The sequence below is a fragment of the Melospiza melodia genome, chromosome Z, assembly GCF_035770615.1.
Source record: "Melospiza melodia melodia isolate bMelMel2 chromosome Z, bMelMel2.pri, whole genome shotgun sequence".
NCBI lineage: Eukaryota > Metazoa > Chordata > Aves > Passeriformes > Passerellidae > Melospiza > Melospiza melodia.
Genome location: NC_086226.1, coordinates 28,898,469 through 28,923,510, shown reverse-complemented (window position 1 = coordinate 28,923,510; position 25,042 = coordinate 28,898,469). Strand labels below are relative to the sequence as shown.

The 25,042-nt window shown below is 37.9% G+C and overlaps 1 protein-coding gene across 1 annotated transcript in view; it reads right to left on the bottom strand.

Annotated features, from left to right (window-relative positions):
* The window catches only part of LOC134431775 (uncharacterized), a 44,743-nt gene extending 21,339 nt beyond the window's left edge, over positions 1-23,404 (bottom strand). The window contains exons 1-15 of the mRNA XM_063179958.1: positions 23,341-23,404; positions 21,787-21,916; positions 19,057-19,224; positions 17,205-17,393; positions 15,520-16,024; positions 14,642-14,758; positions 13,583-13,809; positions 12,774-12,953; positions 11,339-11,512; positions 10,728-10,876; positions 9,123-9,177; positions 7,846-7,956; positions 4,694-4,829; positions 2,187-2,306; positions 1,614-1,646 (exon numbers count right to left, since the gene is read on the bottom strand). Of these exons, the coding sequence (XP_063036028.1) occupies positions 1,614-1,646; positions 2,187-2,306; positions 4,694-4,829; positions 7,846-7,956; positions 9,123-9,177; positions 10,728-10,876; positions 11,339-11,512; positions 12,774-12,953; positions 13,583-13,809; positions 14,642-14,758; positions 15,520-16,024; positions 17,205-17,393; positions 19,057-19,218 (2,158 nt within the window). The 5' untranslated portion in view covers positions 19,219-19,224; positions 21,787-21,916; positions 23,341-23,404. The remainder of the gene's footprint in view (positions 1-1,613; positions 1,647-2,186; positions 2,307-4,693; positions 4,830-7,845; positions 7,957-9,122; positions 9,178-10,727; positions 10,877-11,338; positions 11,513-12,773; positions 12,954-13,582; positions 13,810-14,641; positions 14,759-15,519; positions 16,025-17,204; positions 17,394-19,056; positions 19,225-21,786; positions 21,917-23,340) is intronic.
* Between the last annotated feature and the right edge of the window lie 1,638 nt (positions 23,405-25,042).

The window sequence follows — 25,042 nt, the reverse complement described above, 5'->3', positions numbered from 1 at the left end:
AGTGTCGGAAGGAAGTGTCGGAAGGAAGTGTCGGAAGGAAGTGTCGGAAGGAAGTGTCGGAAGGAAGGAAGGAAGGAAGGAAGGAAGGAAGGAAGGAAGGAAGGAAGGAAGGAAGGAAGGAAGGAAGGAAGGAAGGAAGGAAGGAAGGAAGGAAGGAAGGAAGGAAGGAAGTGTCGGAAGGAAGTGTCGGAAGGAAGTGTCGGAAGGAAGTGTCGGAAGGAAGTGTCGGAAGGAAGTGTCGGAAGGAAGTGTCGGAAGGAAGTGTCGGAAGGAAGGAAGTGTCGGAAGGAAGGAAGTGTCGGAAGGAAGGAAGTGTCGGAAGGAAGTGTCGGAAGGAAGTGTCGGAAGGAAGGAAGGAAGTGTCGGAAGGAAGGAAGTGTCGGAAGGAAGGAAGTGTCGGAAGGAAGGAAGGAAGTGTCGGAAGGAAGGAAGGAAGTGTCGGAAGGAAGGAAGTGTCGGAAGGAAGGAAGTGTCGGAAGGAAGGAAGTGTCGGAAGGAAGTGTCGGAAGGAAGTGTCGGAAGGAAGTGTCGGAAGGAAGTGTCGGAAGGAAGTGTCGGAAGGAAGTGTCGGAAGGAAGTGTCGGAAGGAAGTGTCGGAAGGAAGGAAGGAAGTGTCGGAAGGAAGGAAGTGTCGGAAGGAAGGAAGTGTCGGAAGGAAGGAAGTGTCGGAAGGAAGGAAGTGTCGGAAGGAAGGAAGGAAGGAAGGAAGGAAGGAAGGAAGGAAGGAAGGAAGGAAGGAAGGAAGGAAGGAAGGAAGGAAGGAAGGAAGGAAGGAAGGAAGGAAGGAAGGAAGGAAGGAAGGAAGGAAGGAAGGAAGGAAGGAAGTGTCGGAAGGAAGGAAGTGTCGGAAGGAAGGAAGTGTCGGAAGGAAGGAAGTGTCGGAAGGAAGGAAGTGTCGGAAGGAAGTGTCGGAAGGAAGTGTCGGAAGGAAGTGTCGGAAGGAAGTGTCGGAAGGAAGTGTCGGAAGGAAGTGTCGGAAGGAAGTGTCGGAAGGAAGTGTCGGAAGGAAGTGTCGGAAGGAAGGAAGTGTCGGAAGGAAGGAAGTGTCGGAAGGAAGGAAGTGTCGGAAGGAAGGAAGTGTCGGAAGGAAGGAAGGAAGGAAGGAAGGAAGGAAGGAAGGAAGGAAGGAAGGAAGGAAGGAAGGAAGGAAGGAAGGAAGGAAGGAAGGAAGGAAGGAAGGAAGGAAGGAAGGAAGGAAGGAAGGAAGGAAGGAAGGAAGGAAGGAAGGAAGGAAAGGAAGGAAGGAAAAGAGGAAAACTAACAGTAATATTAAAAAAAAATTAGAAACAAAACACCACCCACCCCACTGCCAACATTCACCAAAACCAAAAAACGCAACCAAACCCAAATAAAAAGAAAAAAAAACATCCAAGCAAATGAGGTCCAGTAGAAAAAACATTACAGTAGTAATTTTAATCCCTGTGTTATCCTCCACCATCCCCTTTCTCTTTTGGAAAGTCAAAGAATGTTTTCTGTTTGCACTACTTTTATTGCTCCATTATGTTTACACTTTAAATTATTGTATTTTCCTACAGAAGCTGTGCAGCATGAAGAGAGATGATGGCTAGGAACCTACATCCAAGTGACTGTAATTGCTTGAAAAGCACACTTACCATCATGAGGTGGAGCAGGAGGACTACTGGCTGCTTGGAATGAAACAATAGGTTGAAAAATATCAGATTACACAAAATAAATTTACTTCAGCAGAGGTAAATTTAGAAAATAAGGAAATGCACAGAACTAAAATGGTTACGGTAGAAAGGAAAGATGATTCAAAAAAATGCTAATGCTTTATAACATAATGAAAGGAAAAAGTCTTTTGCTACAAAAAAAGAGAAGTAATAAAAGAAAAAATCGAAAATCAAACACTCACTCATCCATCACCACTCACCAAAACCAAAAAATCCAACGAGCCAAGCAACCAAACCCAAGCTAGAATCAAATAGATCCAAGCAAATAGGGACAAATAGAAAAAAACATTACAGTAGTCATTTTAATCCTTGTGTTAGCTTTTACCATCCCTTTTCTCTTCTGAAAAAAGTCTCAGAACATTTCTCTTAGCACTACTTTTCATTCTCCCATTAGTACTGTCTGCTTAGAAAAGCTGTGCAGCATGAAGGGAGATGCTGTCTGGGAACCCATATTCAAATGACTTCAACTGCTTGTAAAGCTCAAAGCACACTTACCCAGAGGAACAGGAGCAGTGACAGGAACAGCAACAGGAGCAGGAGGAGGAGGTGGTGGTGGAGGTGAAGCAGGAGGTGGTGACCCCTCTGCTTCAGAGTCGATGTGGGAGTGTGAAGATTCTGTTTGGAGAAAGTAAATTGTAAAAAGCAAGGAAATACACAATACTGGAATGGTTGTATTTGCAAGGAAAGGCTGTTACAAAATGTTAATGGCTTCTAACAAAAAGAAAGGGCAAAGTCTATGAAGGAAAGGAAATTGTAAGGAAAGGAAATTACAAAGAAATTTCGAGGAAAGGATATTTCAAGGAAAGGAAATTTCAAGGTAAGGAAAGTAAAGGAAATTTCATGGAAAGGAAATTTTAAGGAAAGGGAAAGGGAAAGGGAATTTCAAGGAAAGGAAAGGGAATTTCAAGGAAAGGAAAGGAATAACCAAACTAATTTCAAGGAAAGGATATTTCAAGGAAAGGAAAGGAAATGTCAAGGAAAGGAAATGTCAAGGAAAGGAAATGTCAAGGAAAGGAAAGGAAATGTCAGGAAAGGAAATGTCATGAAAGGAAAGGTTCGGAAATGAAAGGACATGTGAGGAAATGAAAGGACATGTCAGGAAATGAAATGTCAGGAGAGGTAAGGTAAGGTAAGGTGAGGGGAGGGGAGGGGAGGGGAGGGAAGGTTCAGGGAAGGTTCAGGGAAGGTTCAGGGAAGGGAAGGTTCAGGGAAGGGAAGGTTCAGGGAAGGGAAGGGAAGGTTCAGGGAAGGGAAGGTTCAGGGAAGGGAAGGTTCAGGGAAGGGAAGGTTCAGGGAAGGGAAGGTTCAGGGAAGGGAAGGTTCAGGGAAGGGAAGGGAAGGTTCAGGGAAGGGAAGGTTCAGGGAAGGTTCAGGGAAGGTTCAGGGAAGGGAAGGTTCAGGGAAGGTTCAGGGAAGGTTCAGGGAAGGTTCAGGGAAGGTTCAGGGAAGGTTCAGGGAAGGTTCAGGGAAGGGAAGGGAAGGGAAGGTTCTGGGAAGGTTCCGGGAAGGGAAGGGAAGGTTCCGGGAAGGGAAGGGAAGGTTCCGGGAAGGTTCCGGGAAGGTTCCGGGAAGGTTCCGGGAAGGTTCCGGGAAGGTTCCGGGAAGGGAAGGGAAGGTTCCGGGAAGGTTCCGGGAAGGTTCCGGGAAGGTTCCGGGAAGGTTCCGGGAAGGTTCCGGGAAGGTTCCGGGAAGGGAAGGTTCCGGGAAGGGAAGGGAAGGGAAGGGAAGGGAAGGGAAGGGAAGGGAAGGGAAGGGAAGGGAAGGGAAGGGAAGGGAAGGGAAGGGAAGGGAAGGGAAGGGAAGGGAAGGTTCCGGGAAGGGAAGGTTCCGGGAAGGGAAGGTTCCGGGAAGGGAAGGTTCCGGGAAGGGAAGGGAAGGGAAGGGAAGGGAAGGGAAGGGAAGGGAAGGGAAGGGAAGGGAAGGGAAGGGAAGGGAAGGGAAGGGAAGGGAAGGGAAGGGAAGGGAAGGGAAGGGAAGGGAAGGGAAGGGAAGGGAAGGGAAGGGGAAGGTTCCGGCAAGGCCAGGCAAGGCAAGGCAAGGTTTGGCAAGGCAAGGCAAGGCAAGGAAAAAGGAAAGGCAAAGGCAAGGAAAATAAAGGAAATGTCAGTAAAGGAAAGGAAATGTCAGGAAAGGGAAAGGCAATTTCAAGGACAAGAAAGGAAATTTCAAGGAATGGAAATTTCAAGGAAATTTCAAGAAAAGGAAACGAAAGGATATTTCAAAGGAAGTTCAACAACAGGCAAGGAAATTTCAACGACAAGAAAGGAAATTTCAAGGAAATTTTAGGGAAAGGAAATTTAAGGAAATGAAATGTCAAGGAAATTTCAAGGAAGTTTCAAGGAAAGGAAATTTCAAGGCAACGAAAGGAAATTGCAAGGAAATTTCAAGGCAGGGAAATTGCAAGGAAAGGAAATTTAAAGGAAATTTTAAGGAAAGGAAATTTTAAGAAAAGGAAATTTTAAGGCATGGAAATTGCAAGGAAATTTCAAGGCAAGGCAAGGAAATGAAAGGAAATTTCAAGGAAAGGACAGAAAATTTCAGGAAGTTTCAAGGAAAGGAAATTTCAAGGCAAGGAAAGGAAATTGAAAGGAAAGGAAAGGGAAGGGAAGCAAAGTTCCAGGAAAGGAGGAAGTATAGTAATATTAAAAAAAGACCCAACAACTCAAAAACCAAACACATACCCACCCACTACCACCACTCCCCAAAACCAAAACAAATCCAACCAAGCAACATTGGAACTACAACCAAAAAAGACCCTAATCAAATAATGACCAATAGAAAAAAAATACAGTACTAATTTTAAGTGCTGTGTTAACCTTCACCACCTTCTTTCTCTTCTGAAAAATGTCTCTGAACATTTCTGTTTGCACTAATTTTATTGCTTCGTTATGTTTACAATTAAGTGTTGTTGTATTTTCCTACAGAAGCTGTGCAGCATGAAGGGAGATGCTGGCTGGGAACCCACATCCAAGTGACTATAATTGCTTGCAAAGCACACTTACCATCAGTAGCAGGAACAAGAGGCACAAAAGCTGCTTCAGATTCAACGTGAGCCTCTGAAGATTGTCTTCCTGTTCTTAATGCTTCAACTCCGGCAGCTGCCAGTGAGTAGAGATCCCAAAGACGTCTAAACATGTTCTTTAAATAAAAGTAAAAGGAATCATTAGTGCCAGGCAAGCTACACTTAAATGCCAAATAGCACACATCCAAATTTGTTACAAAAGACAGATTTTTTTTTTAGCAGAGAAATCAAATACCGTTTGTAAGCCAGGCAGATTCTCAGTCCCAGGACCTGAACATCAAAAAGGTCTAACACTGGATTTTGTATTTCTTCTAGAACGTTGAATACTAATGTAATTGAGGAGCAGGGAATGTGTCCACACCCTAGTTAGAAAATGCTTTGATGTTTTCAAGCATGGAGTACAGCCTTGAGCTCTTGATAAAATTTTTTCATTTTATTTAAATACAAGACTCACTGCAGGTTCAATTTCTGTTCACAAAAAATTACCACATAGTTTCAAGCCAATGTTCACACTTCCAAGACAAGTCAATTTACTAATCCTTCCACTCCACAGCAAAAAAATTAGCTTGCAGTAACAAAAGAAACATTGTAAACCTGCAGACCTCTGAAAACAAATAATCTGATTGCACTATAACTGGAAAAATGTAACTGTTTCCATGTATGTAGCGAAAATGTCCCAATTTTGTTTTATTGGTTAAGATTGATAATAAAGTTAGCATGACAAGAGAGCACAGATGATTTGGCAGTACTGGTAACTTTATATCCACCCCAAGTAGTCTACTACTGTTGAACAACAACTAACTGTTGAAATTATTGGTCTTCTTTACAATGGGTAATCATATTTTATTTGTTATTAATTTTTCCCTTCAGATAGTATGAAATTGGACTTTTGAATGTAAACCTGTGATACAGACAAAAATCAGCTTAGTACCACAAACAGGGATTTACAAAGATTTTTCAGTTTTCCTTTCCCTGGTTTCACATTGCTGATCTTCAGAATAGATGTTAATCCAGCTAAAATCAATCAGGTTGTTTCACTATGGTGTCTAGGAAACAGCAGTGGCAAATTAACCCATATCACATATTTTTTCACCAGAAAACAACCTCCAAAATGTCTTGGTTCTGTGGTTCTAGTCCTAACAGAGGATTCTTGCAGATTATAAGGCCTTTAACTGAAATATGCTCATCACAGACTAACTTAAGGCAGTTCTACAGGATGTGCCTGCAAACAACTCCACTGTTTTCAGCTACAAGTGTCCCTAAAAAGACTCCTAAATGCTTACCTCACTCAAGATTACAGGATTGCCCTTAATACAGTTTGGCATGGAGTAAAATTTAAATCCATAAGGTGACCTCTGTCTATAAAAAGGCAAATTTTATCATAAAACCTCAATAATGTGCTTGGAAAGGAATCAAACAGGAACTAGAGATAAGGGCAGAGGAGAGAGAAAGGGAAAAGGGGGAAAGAGAGATGTGAAAAGGGAGAAAGAGGAAAAGGGGTGAAGAAAAGGAAGTTCACAGTGACACGGACTGAGCCATTGGTGCTCTTCGTCCTGAGTTACCAAGTGCACCTGAGGCTGTTAGGTGAACAAGAACTTTACAGTTCTGCCCATCAGCAAGCTTCCCAGCACGTACTGTACTATGTTATTTATACCACAAGTACTCTGTGCAAATATGAAATGCAGCTTTTTGTGTTTATGATTCTCTTCTGGAGAGAAAGAGGGAACAGGCTGCAGATGTTTCTGCAATCATTGTGAGGTCAAAAAAAATGGGAGTTGGCATGGGACTTAAAAAAAAAAAAAAAAAAAAAGGAAAAAAAGCAGCATCCACTACCAAATTAGAAAATCAGGATTTAAAAGCTGGTGATTGCCACAATGCCTCCTGTGGAAAGATGCCACCTCTGGGACCTTTTGTGCAGCTCTAAAATGGATCATCACTGTACTGGGGAAATATCTGTAATTCTACCCTTTGACAAAAAAGTTCATCTGTGCTAATTAAGTCTCATTGGACTCTTAAGGCATTATATATTTCGTATTTCCATATTTTAGCGTGGAAACATGATAATGCACACACAATTTATGTCTTTATCATATTGAAATGTATGTATGCATGCAAGAGGGCAACAGTGAGAAATTTCCACTTTGAAATCTGCCTTTCTTGAATGTTTGATTTTGTGACCTCGATCCTGCAATTATATACTTATACTGCATTAGAACAGAAAATCTACAATCAATTGGAAGGAATCACTGAACTTACACACTGTATACAATACTTACCTTGTCTAAGTTCCTTGCAGTTCACTTCATTACCTACTATCTCTCTAATTCAGACAGAGAAGTACAATGAAAGAAATATGTACTCACTCTGCCTTTTGCTCTCTCATTAGGAAAAAAATTCTGTTTTAGCACTAAAGTATTCTGCACAACTATAAAGACTAAGGCACAGTTTATGTAGAAGACCAAACTCACAAACAAGAAGGATGCATTGCACTGAATCTGCATTCAGAGCTGAAAATATGGCACATTATTGCTAAATTTCTCTTTTTTTTCCACTCATTGTTTTGTCCTAAAAAAATTAGTATTATGAAATGTGCAAGTCTTTAAACCTACATAAGCAAAACAGCTTCTATATTTAAACATTCTAAATAGCAATCTCTTTTAAATGAGGAATGCTCTAAACACCACAGTTAATTCTAGAACTGTGGATTGAAAAAAATCTGATACTCACGAAGAAGGAGCCTGAAAATCTCATCTTTTTTGTTTGGTTGGTTTTGCTTTTTTGTGGGGATCTTAGTTTTGGTTTTGTTTGTGGGTTTTTCTTAATTAGTCTTGTGTATAGTAATGGGGAAAAAAGTGAAGAGGATAGAGAGATATTAATTTCCAAATATATATATTTCTGTTCATGTTTGTTTTCCCATCCGTTATTTAATACTGTAACTGCAAAACTGAAAGCTGACATTATCTCTGAAATACCATGTGCAAGAGTATACATGAAAATTCTTTCAACTGTTGACTGCAATACTTGTTCTCCACATGCTCAGAGCATAATCTGTCTGCCTGTTGTAGCTCAGATGCAAAAAAAAAGAAAGAAAATAATAATAAAAAACCAACAAGATTGGTTTTAGACTCTAACCTGGAATGATCTAGCCTCTGGCCTGTCTCTCATTGCTTCCTCTGAAAGGGTCTTCAGGCTGGGGAGTGGCATGGCTGCTGCAGCATCTGATGCCACAGCCTCTTCTCTGACCTAAAGGGAAAATACTCCAGCATCAGTGGTTATTCTCCTTCAGACACACCAGTGGGGATGAACTGTGTCCCCTTGAGCCCGTTGAGTAGACTTGCATTAATCACTGGACCTAACATCCATGAATAAAGTACGACTGATTGAATTTTCATTGCAAATAAATCTCTCATTCACAGTGCTAGGAGAGAATGATACAAAAAAAAAAACCCAAAACAACAACAACAAAAAAAACCCAACTACCCTGGCCTGAAAAGAGAAAGGCCAAGAACATGGCACGATGTATGTATTACTGTAAAAACACAGCAGTTGCTGCATGACATTCACTTCCAAAGTTTGAAAGAAGTCAGTATGAAGATGGTGGTGGCACAAAGGAAATTTCCTATCAGCACAGTTTGCTGTAGGTGAAACATGCAGTTTAGGTTCTGTCACTTTCAATGAGCATTTTAGGAAATAGACTTGAAAAAGGTATCTGAAAATAAAGTTAACAACAGTTTTGGCGAATACAGACAGTAAAATAAAGAAGAGATTCCCATTTTGCTAGGAATTAAAGATGTAGTAAGGGAAATCGACACTCCAAGGTAATGAAAACATTTCTTTTGCTCGGCGCTGCTGTAGATTAAAAGCAGTTATAAAACCATCTCCCATCAGAGCTACAGTACAAGTCAGAGAGAAAACTTGAGACTATTATTACTATTATTAAATTTAAAATGAGCTTTAAAAAAATACCATGGAAGTTTCTGACCCCAGATTATGACTTCCTGCATTTTCTTTTCCTATTTATAATGTTTCAGAGGTTAAAGTAGCAGTACAAAGCCAAATGTTTTATGGCCACCAAGTATGTGATCTCTCACTATTCAGCAGAGGGTTAACCACAACAATCACAATTTTTTGTATGTTGCATTAGTCTTGGCAACCAGAAATAGTGCTCAGCGAGGGAAGGAAAGTGAATTTTGTCATAACTTCTACATTTAGAACAAGTTGTGTGTATACTACAAACTTGCATTTTATTCCACTATAGTTTTTAAGATGGTAGAAGTTGAGGGAGGAAACTTCAGCTCTAAGGAAAGGAAGTTGCTTTGCAACAACTTTTCTCCTCCCCTGAGGATAAACAGTTCTAAGGGTTTGGCATGTTTGGAACCCAAATCAGAGGGAGCACTTCAAATTCTTACCTCATTCGGGGTGGCCTCCACAGCTTTCACATGATTAATGATCAACTCTTCATCTCTATCATAAAAGAAACAAACAAAACAATGGAGTAACTTTATAGAATTGAAGCTCTTCCAATGTAGAAATTAATCTTCAGCTACTTTATGGTTTTGATGTCTTGTAAAATAATTGCTGATAAACTGTTAAGATTTTCTCTCTTTTTCATATCTCCAATGCAAATCCTAAAAACAGTTCATATTGGTGCATTTGGTGCATTTCCATATGAAAGATGCTTCTGTTGAGAATAAGCAATTAAAATTAATGTAATTATATGCCTATCAATGAACAACTATCATGGCTTGGATATAGAGGTCATTAAAAGTCTCTAGCAGGATGGTATTATATTCTTGTATTGGAAAACACTGACAGATTCTGTTTATTTCATCTGCTTTGCTTATACGTTCCAAAGGGAGAAAAAACCCCTATTTGTTGTGAAGAGCTGCTGGAACAATGAAGGGAAAGTTGTCTTTGTTGATATTCAGTTGCTATACACAGAAAAAAAAAAGCCATTTTTAAAGTCTCTTCACATGAAAAAATATTTTCTGGATATATGTGTGGCCACAAAGAAGAATGTCCAAAATAGATTGGGGTGATTAGGATGGAAAGGACAAGATTTCTAGAACAAATCCTTCTGCAGGTGACAGCTGCTTTGATCAAATCCTACCAAATAACATTTGTCATTTTCATTAGCTTGTTAAACATTTCATTGAGGATTATACAAATGGCATTATTTCCCTCGTGCATAAAGCCCTTAAAGCTTCTCAGATTTTGGTCTTCAGAGGTCAAATGAACCCATGTATGACTAAAGCTTTTTTAAATCCTAGCCATGGAACAATAATATTCATATTACATGCTTCATACTACGGTAAATATTAGAAAACAAAGTCTGCAAAGTTGTTGGTTTTTTTTTTTTTTAATCTGACCATATGGTGTAAGAATTGGTTAGTAATAAGCTCCTTCAAGTCATGGGGGCTCCTTTTGACTACTAGTCTTTTCAAAACCAGTGCCTGAGCCTTTCCTTCCACTCTACGTTTTGGTGTAAGTGGTATGGGGATTAGGTGTAAATCCAAAACTCCCTGAAATCAGCTGGAAGATCTGTCTTGTACCAAAGGAAAGGCTAGGTCCAAAATGGGTTTCAATCCCTTTGGCAGTGAAGACTTGTCTCCTAGCTGATGATTCTGTACTTACTATAAATAAATTGTATCTGTGTATAACAAAATGGCATGGAAACACAGAGAACTAACAATCATTTCTTAAATAAACAGAACTTTAAGGATCTGCCAAAGAGATATCAGATAGGTAAAATCGGACAGGTTTTTTGTTTGCCAGATATTTCAGCACCCAGCATTTGGAGCACTATTATGGGATAACTGCATAAAATGTATGACCTAGTATTTTGAACTAACACTTTTGTTTTTAGAAGACTATGTCTGAATTTCAAAAAAAAGGAGACAGATATACTTTGCTCTTCTAACCTTACACTGTCCAGGGCTAAAACGCTGCTCATGGAAGTAGGAATTTAAATTTTTATACATTTCAAGTGATATCCCCCGTGCCCCAGGGCTCACATTGCTCCCTGTTCCTGGATGGCACGTTCTGCCTCCTGGAGAGTCTCCTGCAGCCGCTGCCGGTACTGCTCTGGGTCTTTCAGGAGTCTATTCTGGTGATCCAGAACTTTGTCTTCTCTCCTCAGCTCCTCCGCTGCATTAGAGAGGCTCTACCAGCAGAGAGCAGAGTTGCTATTTAGCCCAAATAAACTTCACTTTATGCCACTGGCTACTGACCAACATGGAAGACAAATTTATTGTGAAGTAGATTTGGACCACTGCATACTACGGTTTTATGAATTTCCTAGCAAAAGCATTAATGACTCAGAATCCCCCCAGTTTTTAGTGTATTTGCCACGTACAAATAAGTTTTAGAAAACAAAATGATTGTAGGTAAAAATCCCAAATCAAACCCTCACTGAAGACTTTTTCCTAAATTGTTAAAAGTAAAACATCCATAGCTTAAGAAAAAAATTGAGTCTTTGAAGTGTTTTCTCAGTAGCTTAAAATTCTCAGAAGACTGAGTAGTGTGTGTATTTACTCCTGTTATTTTATTTATACAAGGACTGCACTATTTGGCTTATTTAACAGAAGGTAAAGCTCTGGTGACTGTTCCAGAAGAATAACATTACCATCAGAGGTACATTGGAGACTTGGCTTCTATCTTTGTTGGCACATGAGTGCAATTCCAGTGTATTAGTCAGCTCCTGAATCCGTCGCTGGTGTTCTTGTAGAAGCAATTTTGCCTCATGCTCATGCTGCAAAGCATTATCTAACTCCTTATGTATATTGTCTTGGTTGATTCTCTGGAAAGAGAAAGAAGTTTGCCTGATTCTGTAATTATATTCAGTGCTTTCCCTACCACTAAGTGAGTTTCACTTGCAAACCCACCAAATTCCAAAACAAATGCGTGCTTAGGATTAGTATTGAGGTTTTTTTAACATGAAGACAAATCACTGAACAGCAAAATGGCAGACCAGTTAATTACTGTGTTTTTCAAAAAGAACATTCATGTAAAGTCTTGGCATTCATTATTCTTGTCAAAGTAGCACCCTAGGATGCAAAACTTCAATATTTAGAAGGAAAAATACGCAGATCAGTGTTCAGAAACTTAGTGGATAGCTTATTAATCCTTGTAAACACCTTTGTCAACTGTTCTTCTCCTCCAAGAACTGTTCCAGACATAAGAAATAATTCTTCAAGGAAAGTCGTCATCTACATTTCAACTACAACCTAAAATGCGACAACTTTCATCGAACTGTCCCAAAACCACTAAGGGAATAAAATCTGTTAAGAACAAAACTGAAGATGATTAGAGATTTTTGAGTAAGAAAAAATCCATTTTACTAGCTAGGAACAGGAAGGGCAATGGGTGAGACATTATCTAGCAGATATTCTCTGCTTGGAAGTGTTTGGATTGGGACACACTGACAGGTTCTACCAACTAGGCTTCAGGTTAGGGAACCCACAGTGTTTCAGTAAGTCAGTCAGCAACAGCAAAAGACTCAGGGGAATTTTGGGCATTTGTGCTACTGAGAATGTTAGAGAATGCTTTTTCTCCCTTGCCATAAAGTAACTTCTTCAGGGAAACAGACCCACTAAAATTTGTATTGTATTTATTATAACAACATCCATTACTATGTTATTCATCAACATCCATTCAGAGTTTAAACTGCTAAATTTATATTTCATGAACTTCTCATGAACAGTCTTATTGAATATGTTCATTCCAGCTGACTTTTACTCTGTGGAAGTGAAATCTTCTTTTAGGATACATAAATCACATCAACATTTCCAACAAATGGGAGAACCTGGATTGTTGAAGACCAAACTGTAATTTATACAGGATACCTCCTTCTACAAATCAAAAGGAAACTCCAGTGGAAAAAGGGTATTTCTAAATCCATCTGTCTTCTAGTTTAGTGGCATTTACTGGACAAGTTTTCTGGAAAATTCTATTGAAAGTAAATCAATTTTATGCTTGTTTTCCAAAATAAAACAAATAAAAAATGTGTAGAAAGGAGAACCTCTTTTAAGCAAGAGAGTCTTCAAGTCAAATGTACTTACACGCTGAAGTTCATTTAATTGCTCTTGCAGTCTGCAGGCTTCTTCAGCATCTTTCTGCATCTCACTGAAAGCCCATCCGCATTCTGCAAGCTGCAGGTGCAGTGAGTGGGACTCTACCTCTGCTGCATGAAGCCTTCGTAAAAATCCAAATATTTCTTGCTGCAAGATTGCTATGTTTCTCTGTCGGCAAACAAAAACAAGTTGATGGGCTATAAAATCTGCTATTTTAGCAAGAAAATAAATCATATTTAGGATCCAAGAAAATGAAGACAAAACTATCATTTTTTCCTCTCTCTCTAAAAGACATACACAAAAGTCTGAACCTGTCACCTACCAAGGGTTACTCAAAATTCTGTTTACAAAGAATTACTATTTTCACCTAAAGTCTACTATAAAAGATTATGAGAGAAAGTGTTTGTCTTTTCATTTTGGTTAAAGGGAAGAAGGTTATCTTTACTGAAAGAAAGGATGGTAAACATGAGAAAACAGAAAACAATAATAAAAAGCAACCTTAACACATCAAGCCACAGGCAAATTTGTTCTTATAAGCTAAAACAGATGTGATAGAACTTGGAAAAAAATATTTTACTTGGATACACTAACCCTGCTCCAAAAATTCTTTGACAATAAACAAAAAGACCTATTCACACCCTAATGTGTGACAAATCTACTTCTGAGTGTCCATACAGTGGTACTTCATTGTCATGGACTCATAACCAGCCTGAAACAAAATAAATGGTGCTATCAAGGGAGCTTCACCATTGCTGTAAACCTTCTATTTTCCTGAAGGAGGACTGTAATCTGCTTACTGTGCTGGGCAGTCTGTCATACAATCCAGCTTCCAGGGCCTGGGCATTTACTCTCTGGAGCCCACGAGCCAGCCTCTGTATCAGGGAGTCCCTCTCCAGGTAAGGTCTATACCCACAAGCGTTCCGTTGAACTGTCTCCATCAGTACGCTCAGGCTGTCCATCAGTTTTGCGAAGCAGTTCCTGGCTGCACCGATAAGTGAGTGTCCAGAAAGCCAGGACTCTGCATCTTTAAGAAACAACAACACAAAGGAAACATCAAGCAGGTTATTAGTTCCCATTTCTTGTAATATACCATTCTTTTTCATTGATACAAGATGGAACCTGTAAATATTCTGAAACACAGAATACTGAATCTGAAACACTGTTCAAACTTTGCTTTTTGATTTTCAATTTATTGAAAACAGCATGATCAAAGAAGAAAATGCCTGAAACTGAATCTAAACACATTTGATTCAATGGCAACTTTTATACCAATTCAGTGTTTAGCCTTTTGGAAAATGCATCACCTTGTCTTTGTCCTGCTGTTTCCCTTTATTCACATAAATTATCCCTCTTCTAATATCCTTTTTTCTGTGACAAAAATGTGGGCACTCTAAAAGTAGAGTTTAATAAAGAACCAGGGATGGCAGCAATGCAGATGAACCAAGGGAGCCTGTATCAGTTCTCACTGTAAATAAACTCCATAAACACTTTCCAGCCTTCAGCTTCCATGGCTGTATATACTGAAAGGATAAAATATCCTATCAGCTGTTAAAGAAAATTAATCTGTTCCAACAGTACAGAGATGTGATCATTCAGAGAATGCAGAAAAGAGTTATTATTTTATCCTGCAATGAAATTACTCCTTCAGGGAAACAGTCCCACTAAAATTTGTATTGACTAGCTCAGGATATAATCTCTAGTCAAAAGTGTCTATCATAAATATTCAGAAATACCTCTTCAGAGCTGCGATCCAGAACAGTTTAGATAAAAATCATAAAAATTGAAATTATATAACCAACCTGACTTATTTATTTTGAAAATATATTTCTGCTACAACAATACACAGTTAAAATTACCTTGGTTGTTGAGAACATCCTGCAGTTCCGAGATGGAACCGATTATTGCAGTATAGAGGTTAGAGCTAGTCAACCACTGAAGTGCTTCCATACAGTCAACTCCTTCCTCTCCAAAACCTGTGGAAGTGAATTGCATCTAGCAGGATAACTGAATCACTAAGATATGGCACAATGCTATCTCCAGCTCTTTCAGAAATTAACCAAAAATAAGCCTATAAACAACAAATTAGACAGAACAATTTAGACTGTTTTAAGCATGCTTCCAGAATTACTTTAAAAAAAAAAAAGTAGATGGATCTTCTAATTGACAAAACATTTTTGATTCTATTTATCCTTTTAGAGGGAAGTATAAAGTGGTCTGGCAACAGAAAGAGGCAAGTAGATATAACCTCAAAAGAAAATTTCAAAATCCTATGCTAATATTTTACCTGAATCAGAAAGCAATTTTTGTGGAAAATTGTAGGAATTTTGGTAGGAAATAAGTATTAGAAATTATTACAAAAAGAAGAGGAAATACTTTTTCAAAAGAAAAAAAAAGGTGACAGTTAATAATTTAGGAACATTGCAAGATATTTACCACAGAGAAGATGCTGCAGCGCCTGGTTATGAAATCCGTAACACAAATATCAAGGATATCAGATAGTGTTGAGTTCATGTGCATAATTGCAATTTTATTTGCAAAGCTTAACATAAGAGTAGGCATTTGCTCTTAGAGTGAAATACTTTCATGAAGAAACATAAAAAACATAAATCCATAAATAATATTTGTCAGAATGTCATTAAATATGTCTTTATGACCTAGCAATAGCAATAATATTGCTCTTTGTTATTCCCTAAGTGTGTAATTTGACATAACATTTTAAGAACATTTCACTCACGTGGCACAGGATGCCTGCCTCTGGATTCTCCCACACAAACTTGAATTCCAGTGCTTCCTCTGGAGCCATCCGTCCAGACAAAAAAGGTACAAGAATATCGGGCCAGAGCTCTCAGCCTGTTAGCAGCCAGAACTGCAATCACAGCTCTTCGGAACACATAAACCAGGTTCTTGGTTCTTCTCTGCCTCAGCCTGCCTTCGTCTTGGTTTCTTTCCACCACAGTAGGGAGAGCATAAAGGAGGCTGATGATCTTCTGGTTCAATAATTGGTGCTGGTTCATCTGTTCCTGGAGAATGTCTCTTTGGCAAGGCATAGTGCACAGTCGGCCATAGAGAGAGCACAGGGCCCCTGACAGCAGCGCACAGGCTGCCAGCAGCGGTGAGCACTCCTTGTGACCACTTGATAATGTATTTTTCATGGAATTGTTTTCCTGGGTCAGTTGTGCGCACATTTGTTCAAGGCCATACAGTTTTTGCCTGTTTTTCTGCTCCCTTTCTTCACATTCCTGCAACAGAAACAAACCAAACAAAAATGGAAGAAATATTAACTAGATGGTTTTTACCTAGACGAGAGCAAAAAGAAAATTCTTAGTTTTGCCATTCAAATGATTCATTAAAGGAATAAAAATTGTTAGTAATGATAGTGATAAAAGTATCTCTTCTAGTAAAAAATTACAGAATCAGATATATGAAACCAAAGCAATGGTGGGAGGGAAGTTTACATGATCATCAACTGCAAATGGACTCCTGATTTCTGACTGCAATTCACCAATACTGTGACAGCTAACAGAAGGTCCAACACCACTTGTCTGCCCACAATACACTTTTAGGGGTTGACTTAACAATAGTAGTAACATTCTCTAATTTCAGAGAGAACACTGCTCTACCAAGCAGAAAACCAGTGTAAGGAAAAATGTAAGGAAGGCTGGAATATGAAACTACACAAATTAAAGCTTTCACCATGCAAAGACTTCCAGCCCTGAAATCTGCATCAAATACAGCATTATTCTGTGAAGCTGCAGTAACTCACCAATAAAAAGGCACATCTATTTCCTTTATTCACAATGCTTTTAATTGAAACAGGTGTGAAGGAATGGGATGGTAAAGACAGTAAATAGTTTTTGTGGAATAACATTTTGGATTGCAAATAACTCATCTAACAAGCACTGACAGTTTTACACTTTAAAACCACTTTTCACTGTAGTATCAGTAAAGCAGAGCCGCTTAACATTGTTGAAATCTACCACTGTTCTTAGGGTCAGTACGTAAGTAACTAAATTGATCCACAGGTAACACCACATTATTGTTACTCCATACAATCTCTGCACATGGTGATGCTGAAAAAGTATCAGCTGCCCTCAGTAATTCTTAAAAAAAGGAAAATCGATTTTACAGCTTTAACATTCTCAGAAAAAAATACTACCATCTGTAGATGAAATCAGGCTTCTCAGTTGGGGCTGTACACCAAATTCTCTTCAACAAATGCTTCAACAAAGTAAGTTATTTCTTATTTAAAGTGATGTTAATATTATCCCGCAAGGGGTTGGTTTGTTGTTTGTGGGTTTTTTAGTTTAAAAATACACTTTAATAATTCCCAAATGACCTTAAACTGCTAATGGACTTAAGCTGCTAAAATAATCCATTAAATGTTACAAGAAAAAAAATTAGAGGTTCACAGCACCATACCTGTGCTCTGGCTTGAATTTCTGCAAGGCGATTTGAGTACTGCTCTTCAAGATATTGCTTTTCTTTCTGCCATAAATGTTCCTGTGCTTTAAACTGTTCAGACATTTTCTTAAAAGCATCCTCCTGGTTCTGCAGAAGGTTGTTCATAGTGTCAGTCTTTTGCTTGCAAGTATGTTCTAGGTGAGATATCTGTGTGACAAGAATTTAAGAAGAAATTATTATTTACGTTTTCACTTTAAGTTAAACACAGACTATTTCAGCATAAAACCTAAACTGTGATTTCTTTAATATTTTCATTAAAACTATGAAAAACCCTATCATAGTAGATTAATTACTTGGTTCTCAAAACAAAACTGAAATATATTTTGAAACAAGTATTTTATTTGGTTTTGGTTTTGCCATCCTTATACCACCTTGCAGATATTTGTCACCTTCTTTGCAGGAAACCTGAACCAGGCACTTAAAACACTTTTTTAAAAAAATTGTATTCAATTTCAGCGAATTCAGCAAGTTTTAGTAAATCAGTAATCCAAGTATATCCTTTAGAAGTCTGTGATGATTGCAAACAATAATTAAAAACGGCATTTTTTCTTTTGTTTGGGATTTTTTGGGTTTTGGTGGGGGTTTTTTTGGTTTTGGTTTGGTTTTTTTTGGGTTTTTGTTTTTTTGAAAAGCCAAGACATTCCAGATTATTACTAAGTTTTAAAACAATTTCAAGGAATTCTAACATAGAGAATGTTTTCTTTACAAATAGCTCATAAGTTTATGATGTGTTTTCAACAAGCATGAAAGGATTCACTCCTGTGGTTTAACACTGCACATCCCACACAAACTAAATGGAGGAATGAACCAAGCCAACAATGATCTCCACATGCACGCACTTGCACTTTGTTACTAGAAAATATTAGCAAGACACTTCCAGATAGATCACACTGAACTGTAAGAAAGAAGTTTTTTACAACACAGTCTAAAATCCCAGAAAAGATGCTAAGTACATGAGAAGAGCCCTACAGATCTCATTATCAGTCTCAATAAAAATGCTTAATTAAAAAGCAGGCACAAAAAGATACAAGCCCCACAAACACCGTCAACAATATTCACTCCCTTCCCTTCTCTTTCCTTCCCTTTCCTCTTCTACTTCAAAAGAGAAATAAACCAGAAAACAAAGTGAAACCCTAAAGAGTGGCTTACCCACTCTTAGCTTAGTCTCTGGAGCCAGCTGACTTATTTAAAAAGTGTGGTTTTTTTCCTAAAAACACAAGGTTTTCTGGGAGGAGAGGTCATGTAACCTCACTGCATCATTATCATGCAGAAAAGTACAGCTCCTCCTTCACACAAATGCTGACATGTTTTATAATAGGTATTTCTAAAAATGTCATAATCCAAAAGTTACAATTAAACAAAAAACCCCACACTGGCATTCTTTCAAATAGTAGATCTGAACCATAAACACATAATTTAAAAATGGTACTCCTGGAGAAAGCGTATTTTGCCAATGGATTATGGTAAAATAAAGACTTGCTTTATGACTGTAAATGACTACATTCTGTGAATTTCTTCATCAGTAAGATGAATTTATTGTCTTTTAATTAGGTCCCTGTGGCTAGTATCAGATACACCTTTCAGAATGTCCTGCACAGAAGGTGGAGCTGAGAGATTCGATGCACACTCCAGTCACATCTAAAGGCCCACAGCAACAGCATCAAACTGAGCTGTGGACAAGCCAAAATAAACGGTGTTTATTTGTTAGTGTCCAAATCCTTTTGGGGGGATGAATATCAGTCCTTTTTAATGAGACTGCAGTGTGAACAAATGTCACTGAGCTCAGCAGAGGCAGCTGATGCACACTCACCCTCTCATTAGCCTTGTGGAAGTTCAAGGTCAGGGCTTCAACATTCTCATGCAAGAGTGCACAAAGCTCTGTCCAAGGTAACTCTTCCAGGGGGACAGTTGTCTGTCTGGTAAGCACATGGGCATTTGCCATGCTCTGGTATAAGTTCAGGAGGATAGACATCTCCCTCTGGAACACAAAGGAAAATTAATTGCTGTATCTGGGCAATGTTAAAATCAAGAGAGATGCATTGTATGTGTAGTAGCAGTGCTGCATGCAGCTGAAAACAAGCCCTCAAAGTTCATTCTCACAGATTTACAAAATTCCTCAGTTAATTTCTAATAATTGCAGCCATTATTGCATAATATTACAGCAAAGTAAGAAAACAGATTTCACAAAATTTATCAAATTAGACACAGTATGTATATAAAGTATGTGAATAAATCCCAGTCCTGTGGGGGCCACAATCATGACCCGGCACAGATAAAAATTTCCATGCTCTCAGTGGATGCAGTTCATTTACCCATGTTAATACTTTGAGGTGCATTCAAACTGTGCCCCAACACCTGCACAGCACACAGAAAACTGTCCAGTTGGCTTGGCAGCAAAACACACTCTAAATTATTTTACAATTTTGTTTTGCATGGATTATATATGATTAAATAGCCGCCCAAAATAGTCCTACAGCTCCACCAAACTCCACAAGCTGTGCCTCATTTATTTACAGTGATTTTAATCAGTGGTATAATAAATTGATTCAGGTTATAAATAAATTTTAGTAACAACAGCATGCAGTAAAAATTCAATTTTTCATACTTTTAGTACATACAAGTGCCTTAGATTACTTTGATTAAGTTAATAGAAATGTTTTCTTAATGTTTCTCAAATGCCATGAAGACTGTATCAGTACAGTCAGAGATCAATATAAGATTATCAGACTACTGTGGAAAGAACATAGGGAGCATAGAAATGGTATAAAATATGAAAAAAATACTGTACAGGTCAGGAAAGCATGAAGGGAAAATTAAGGGAAGGAAATGCACTGATGTTTTTACACAGTTTAAGCATGAGTATAGCAAAGACCAACAGCAATATATTAAATGCTATCTATACTTAGCTTCTGCTACAGTCTTCTGCTTTTTCATTTTGAGAAGCAAAATCAAAGCTGTCTCAATGGAGTAAACAGGATCACATACAGGCTTCCCAAACAAATACAAACAGCTTTGGGAAAAATGCAAAGCCATCCAAGGCAATAAATAAATACCTGATCTCATAAGGGAACCACTAATACAACTCTTCCAAAAATGAATATTTTTATCACCTGCTCAGGACAGTCTTGTGGTTTGAAATCCTTTGAGTAAAACAATGAAAACAACCACCTCCATGAATATGACAGTGAGACAATCCTTTTTTTTAACCTTTCAGTAACATAACATTAATTTTGAGTCTACCATTAAATTCTGTTTCCATTACCAGAAATCTTGATCATGAATGGAATCTTGTCCTGAATTCTTGTCATGTATAATATATATTTTACTAAGGAATGCGAATAAGAAAGGAAAACTCCTACCACAACAACAGCAAGCACTTTAGGTTCCTAGTATAATATTTTGAGCTTGTAATTGTGTTTTGTAGTTATAAGTAGCAATCATTAATGCCTGTAGTTAAGGCACACAGCTGCTTTTCTCTCTATATATTCCTTTTGTGCCTGATGAAATTACTTTTTCAGGCTAAGTAGGCCAGCAAATGTCTTTTAATACATTATTGCTTGCATGGAAGAAGCTGTTATTCTCCCAGAAAGAAAAAATAAGATCCTGATTTTACTTGTCTTCAGATCTGCCTGGGCAGTGGACAGCACTAAGACAAAGTGTGGAATAACTCCTTCATCTGAACAGAAGACACCCACAAATCTGAAGACTCTCTGATGCAGGTCTCGGCTCCTGTCCACAGGGAACAGACATCATGCACCTTCCATGCTCAGAGCTCTGACAGAGAAGGAGGAGAATGTTCCAAGCCACCACCAACAAAATTTTATATTACTAAGAGTAGAAACAAAACAAATGTTACCACACAATGACAGGAGAGATTTTCTAAACATGCTAAGAACTTTCCTTTGTCCATGCTGCTATGCAAAAAGATGGGAAAATTGTTATTCAAGGTGTAGCTGAGTAAAGACAGTAGAAAGGCCCAAAGTGGTCATATAAGAGGAAAAAGTTTTCAGAAAATAATCCAGTGAAATACATCCAATGTGCCAAATCCACAGCAAAACATGCAAAAAACAAAACAGCAACAAAAAATCCCCTCTGCTTTTCCATCTGAAAGCTTGAAATAATTTTCAAGCAATTTTTACAGTCAAATACTTGCACTAAAACTAAAAGAGTGTATGAAATAGAAATAAACATTTCTACAATGGTAGCTAATGAAACTTGACAAAAAAGTTGGGTAGAAAGGCAGAATATTCTTCACATGAAATGACAATCTGTATCTAAAAAATGCCTTAATTAGATACGCCAGTACATCCTACCCATACTTAAAAAAAACATTTTCAAATTAGCTTCTCCAAGGCATTCGTTACATTTATTCATGTATTAAATTTTTTAAAAGGTAGCATATTAACAAAAATGGTAAGGGTATAGCAGAGCTCTTCCACAGCTCAGCACAGCAAATGCAGCAAATCTTCAGCACAGTAAATATTTTGACAGCATGTTTTAAAAAACACCTAAACAATGTGTGCCACATTTTTTTCCTTACTATTGAGCCTTCATGCAGGCTGAAGTTGCCAGGAGGAGTCACTAACGTCCCAGGGGATTCTTCAGTTTCCTTTCTTTCCTCAACCTGGTCTTTCCATTGCACACCAGAGGACAAACGCTGTCTTCGTAAACTGGAAAGTTTCCACAAAAAGATACTTTAACCAAAATTACTTTTGGCAAATGTACTGTGTTCTTTTAAAGGATAATCAATGGATTTGGCAGATACCACTTTAGCACACCACATGGATTCTGAAACTGCTTGCCTTTCTTAATTGAATGAAGAACTTTATATTCCTTCTAAGAAAGATTTTTCAAGAGGTTATATTTTCAGCTACCAAGCCTCATGACATGCAATTCATAAGATTATCTGGATATGACCTCAAAGTTACATATAACAAACAGAATTCTTCATATTTTAATTAAAACAACAGCTGTCTTCAGAGAGACCATGTCACATCTTGCATCATCAATCCTGATTTCAAGTACAGTTCTTGCTCTTATGGTTTCCACATGCCTGACTCTACTCTGGAGTGACTTTTAAAGCAGACTGCCCAGAATTTTAATCTGTTGTTTACTGTGTCAGTCAGGAAAACAGATATATCAAGTGCCTGGTATGACTAAACTGGCAGCTGATGAGGAAACTACAAGGCCAAACAATAGTGTAAAGGAGACAGAAGCAGAGACAGGAATCCAAAGAAGAATTTAAAAAGATTGCCTGAGTATTTAGGCATAGTGTCAGGAAAACCAAAAGCTTGCTTAAAATTTATGTTTGCAGAGGATGACAAAGGCTTTTCCAGCTCAAGTTTTAAGTATCTTACTAAAAAACATCTCCATAACCATGAATCTTGTATGAGTTGCTCAGGCCACAAACTTCCTTTCTTGTAGGAAAAAACAGTTTCTTTCATTCTCCACTACTACTTGTGTAAATCAACATAAACACCTGTGTATACAGAGCCATATAGTTCTAGGCTGAAAGAGAGGTCCTCCAAGTTCTGTTACCACAGACACAGCAGACTGTGCTGGGCAGAAAACATCCCAAGAGATTTCCTCTGCTCTCACACATTTCAATATTTTTTAACCATTTAGAGCTTTCAACAGCCATTCAAAAGTTGAAAACAAAGATTACCCACTATAAATGATATACAACTTCTTGACAGGAATCTTAGAGATTCAACTGAGTCATGTAAGTGGAAAATAATGTCTTCATAATAACATAGGTGTATATAGAAAAGCCATCTTTTCTAGACCTGCTGGCTATGTTTTCCTACACTCACCCCAACCACTACTGGAGGCTGGACCCTACCATAACCACAATTTTCAAAATTTTTCATTTGGCAAACTATCTGTAACAGACTAGTTATTATCTGTACCATTCACAATACCTTTGGTTACTGATATGGGCCTGTTATTAATGGACTGCCAGGTTCTGAACTTTAGTTTGGTTTGGCACATTGCACTAGATTTTCTGCTGACTGGAAATTGCAGGGAATGTAAACTACAAGTTGTACTCAAGCTGTCTACTGCCACTTTACAACAGCTTTAAAAGGAAACTTACACTTTTTTTCCTCTCTCATGTGCATTTTCTGACTCTCTGAAATCTTTCCTTGATACCCCTGAAAAAGCTTCTCTCGTGCCGTGTTGCTCTTCATTCAAAGCGCCTTCAAGTTCTTGAATTCTCAACTACCAAGTTATAAGGAAGCAGTTAAAGGAAGTTAGGAAAGACTACCATGGTCTTTACTGCTGTTTGCTGTTCTGTTCTGCCCTTTAGAGCTGAATACATTCTATTAATTCTATACAGAATTAGAAAGCGTTGAACAACGTAAAAACATATTAATACATAAAGTTCCAAAAAGAGAGAAATAGATATGCTGACCAAAAGCACATTTTGTTGTCCTTTCATGGAGTTTGGATTTTCCTCTTTTCAATTATTTGTATTACTGAAGTTTTCCAGAGGAATTCTATTTTTTTAAGCAGACTCATAAAAATGTGGAATTAACAGTAAACACTACACTTGCACTCAAAGCAAAGCGCATATGGAGCTTGTTCATGTACATAAACAAGGAAGAAAACCTTATCAGCTCTTCACCTATAAAAGATAAATCTCTAACTTCAAGGAATGCTACCCTCCAGTTCCTTTGTATGTTGTAGAAGTAGAGAAGGAATCAAGAAAACTGAATCATCACTACTTATTTAATCACCAAATCAGAAATCTAAGTGACTGTACTTAGAGAAGGTCATAAGAAAATAATTGAGGAAGTGTCAATGCTTATTGGTGTTACTCAGAAAACAAGAAAATAAAAGATGATATTCCTTCTTGTTTTCTCATATGGTTTTTCAAAAGTCCAGTGTGAAGGCTTTGTTAGTCAGTATGAGATCACTCAGCAATTATCTTACAGGTTTTTCGTACTTGTTTTTTAAAATAAACCCTAATTGCTTTAATGGATCAAACCCTGTGTGATACAGTTTAATAACACAAGAATTTAATATACAAGTATACATATTACATTTTTCCATGTATTCAAACTTCTCTGGTAACTGCCGATATAATAGCTTTGAAGCCTAAATGTACTCAGCTGAAATTTGAAACTGCAGTCTCAGGATTTATTAATATCTCACACCTAGAGAAGTTGGACGTATGCACTGTATCTCCAAAATTATCTAAGTACCCATTCCAAAGATACAAGACAGAACATTTTAACAGTTTAACTATTGTGAAACATTTCCTTTCCCCTCACTGTTTCAATGCTACTTTGAATTCTCAAACATAAGAATGTGACATTTTATTTTAATATTTATTCTATTAACTTGATAGTCCCCTGAAAAAAGGAGATATTTTTCTATTACTTTTCACAGTTTTGATACTCATTGCAAAAAATCTACTCAATGTTTTTACTGGAGCAAGGAAGGCTTGGCATTTTTCAAAGATTGTACCTTTACAAGTTCATCTTCTGTTTCATTGTAAACTTCTACCAAATATTTAACTAAAAGTTTACCTGCATGATTTCTGTAGCAGATTTACATTGCATATGTGCTAATCTTGCTGCTGCAGCATCTTCCTCCAGTTTCTTTATTTTCACTGTCTCTGCCTAAAAGTACATTTTGAAAATATTTAAGTCCAGAAAGATGATAACATCATGCAAAGACAACTTAATTTCTTCAGTTTATTAGGTCTCCATAAACCAACTTGTGGTATCTGAACTACTTGCACTTTAGAACTGTGAAAACTCATATCAATAAATAAGTAAAAGAAAACAATT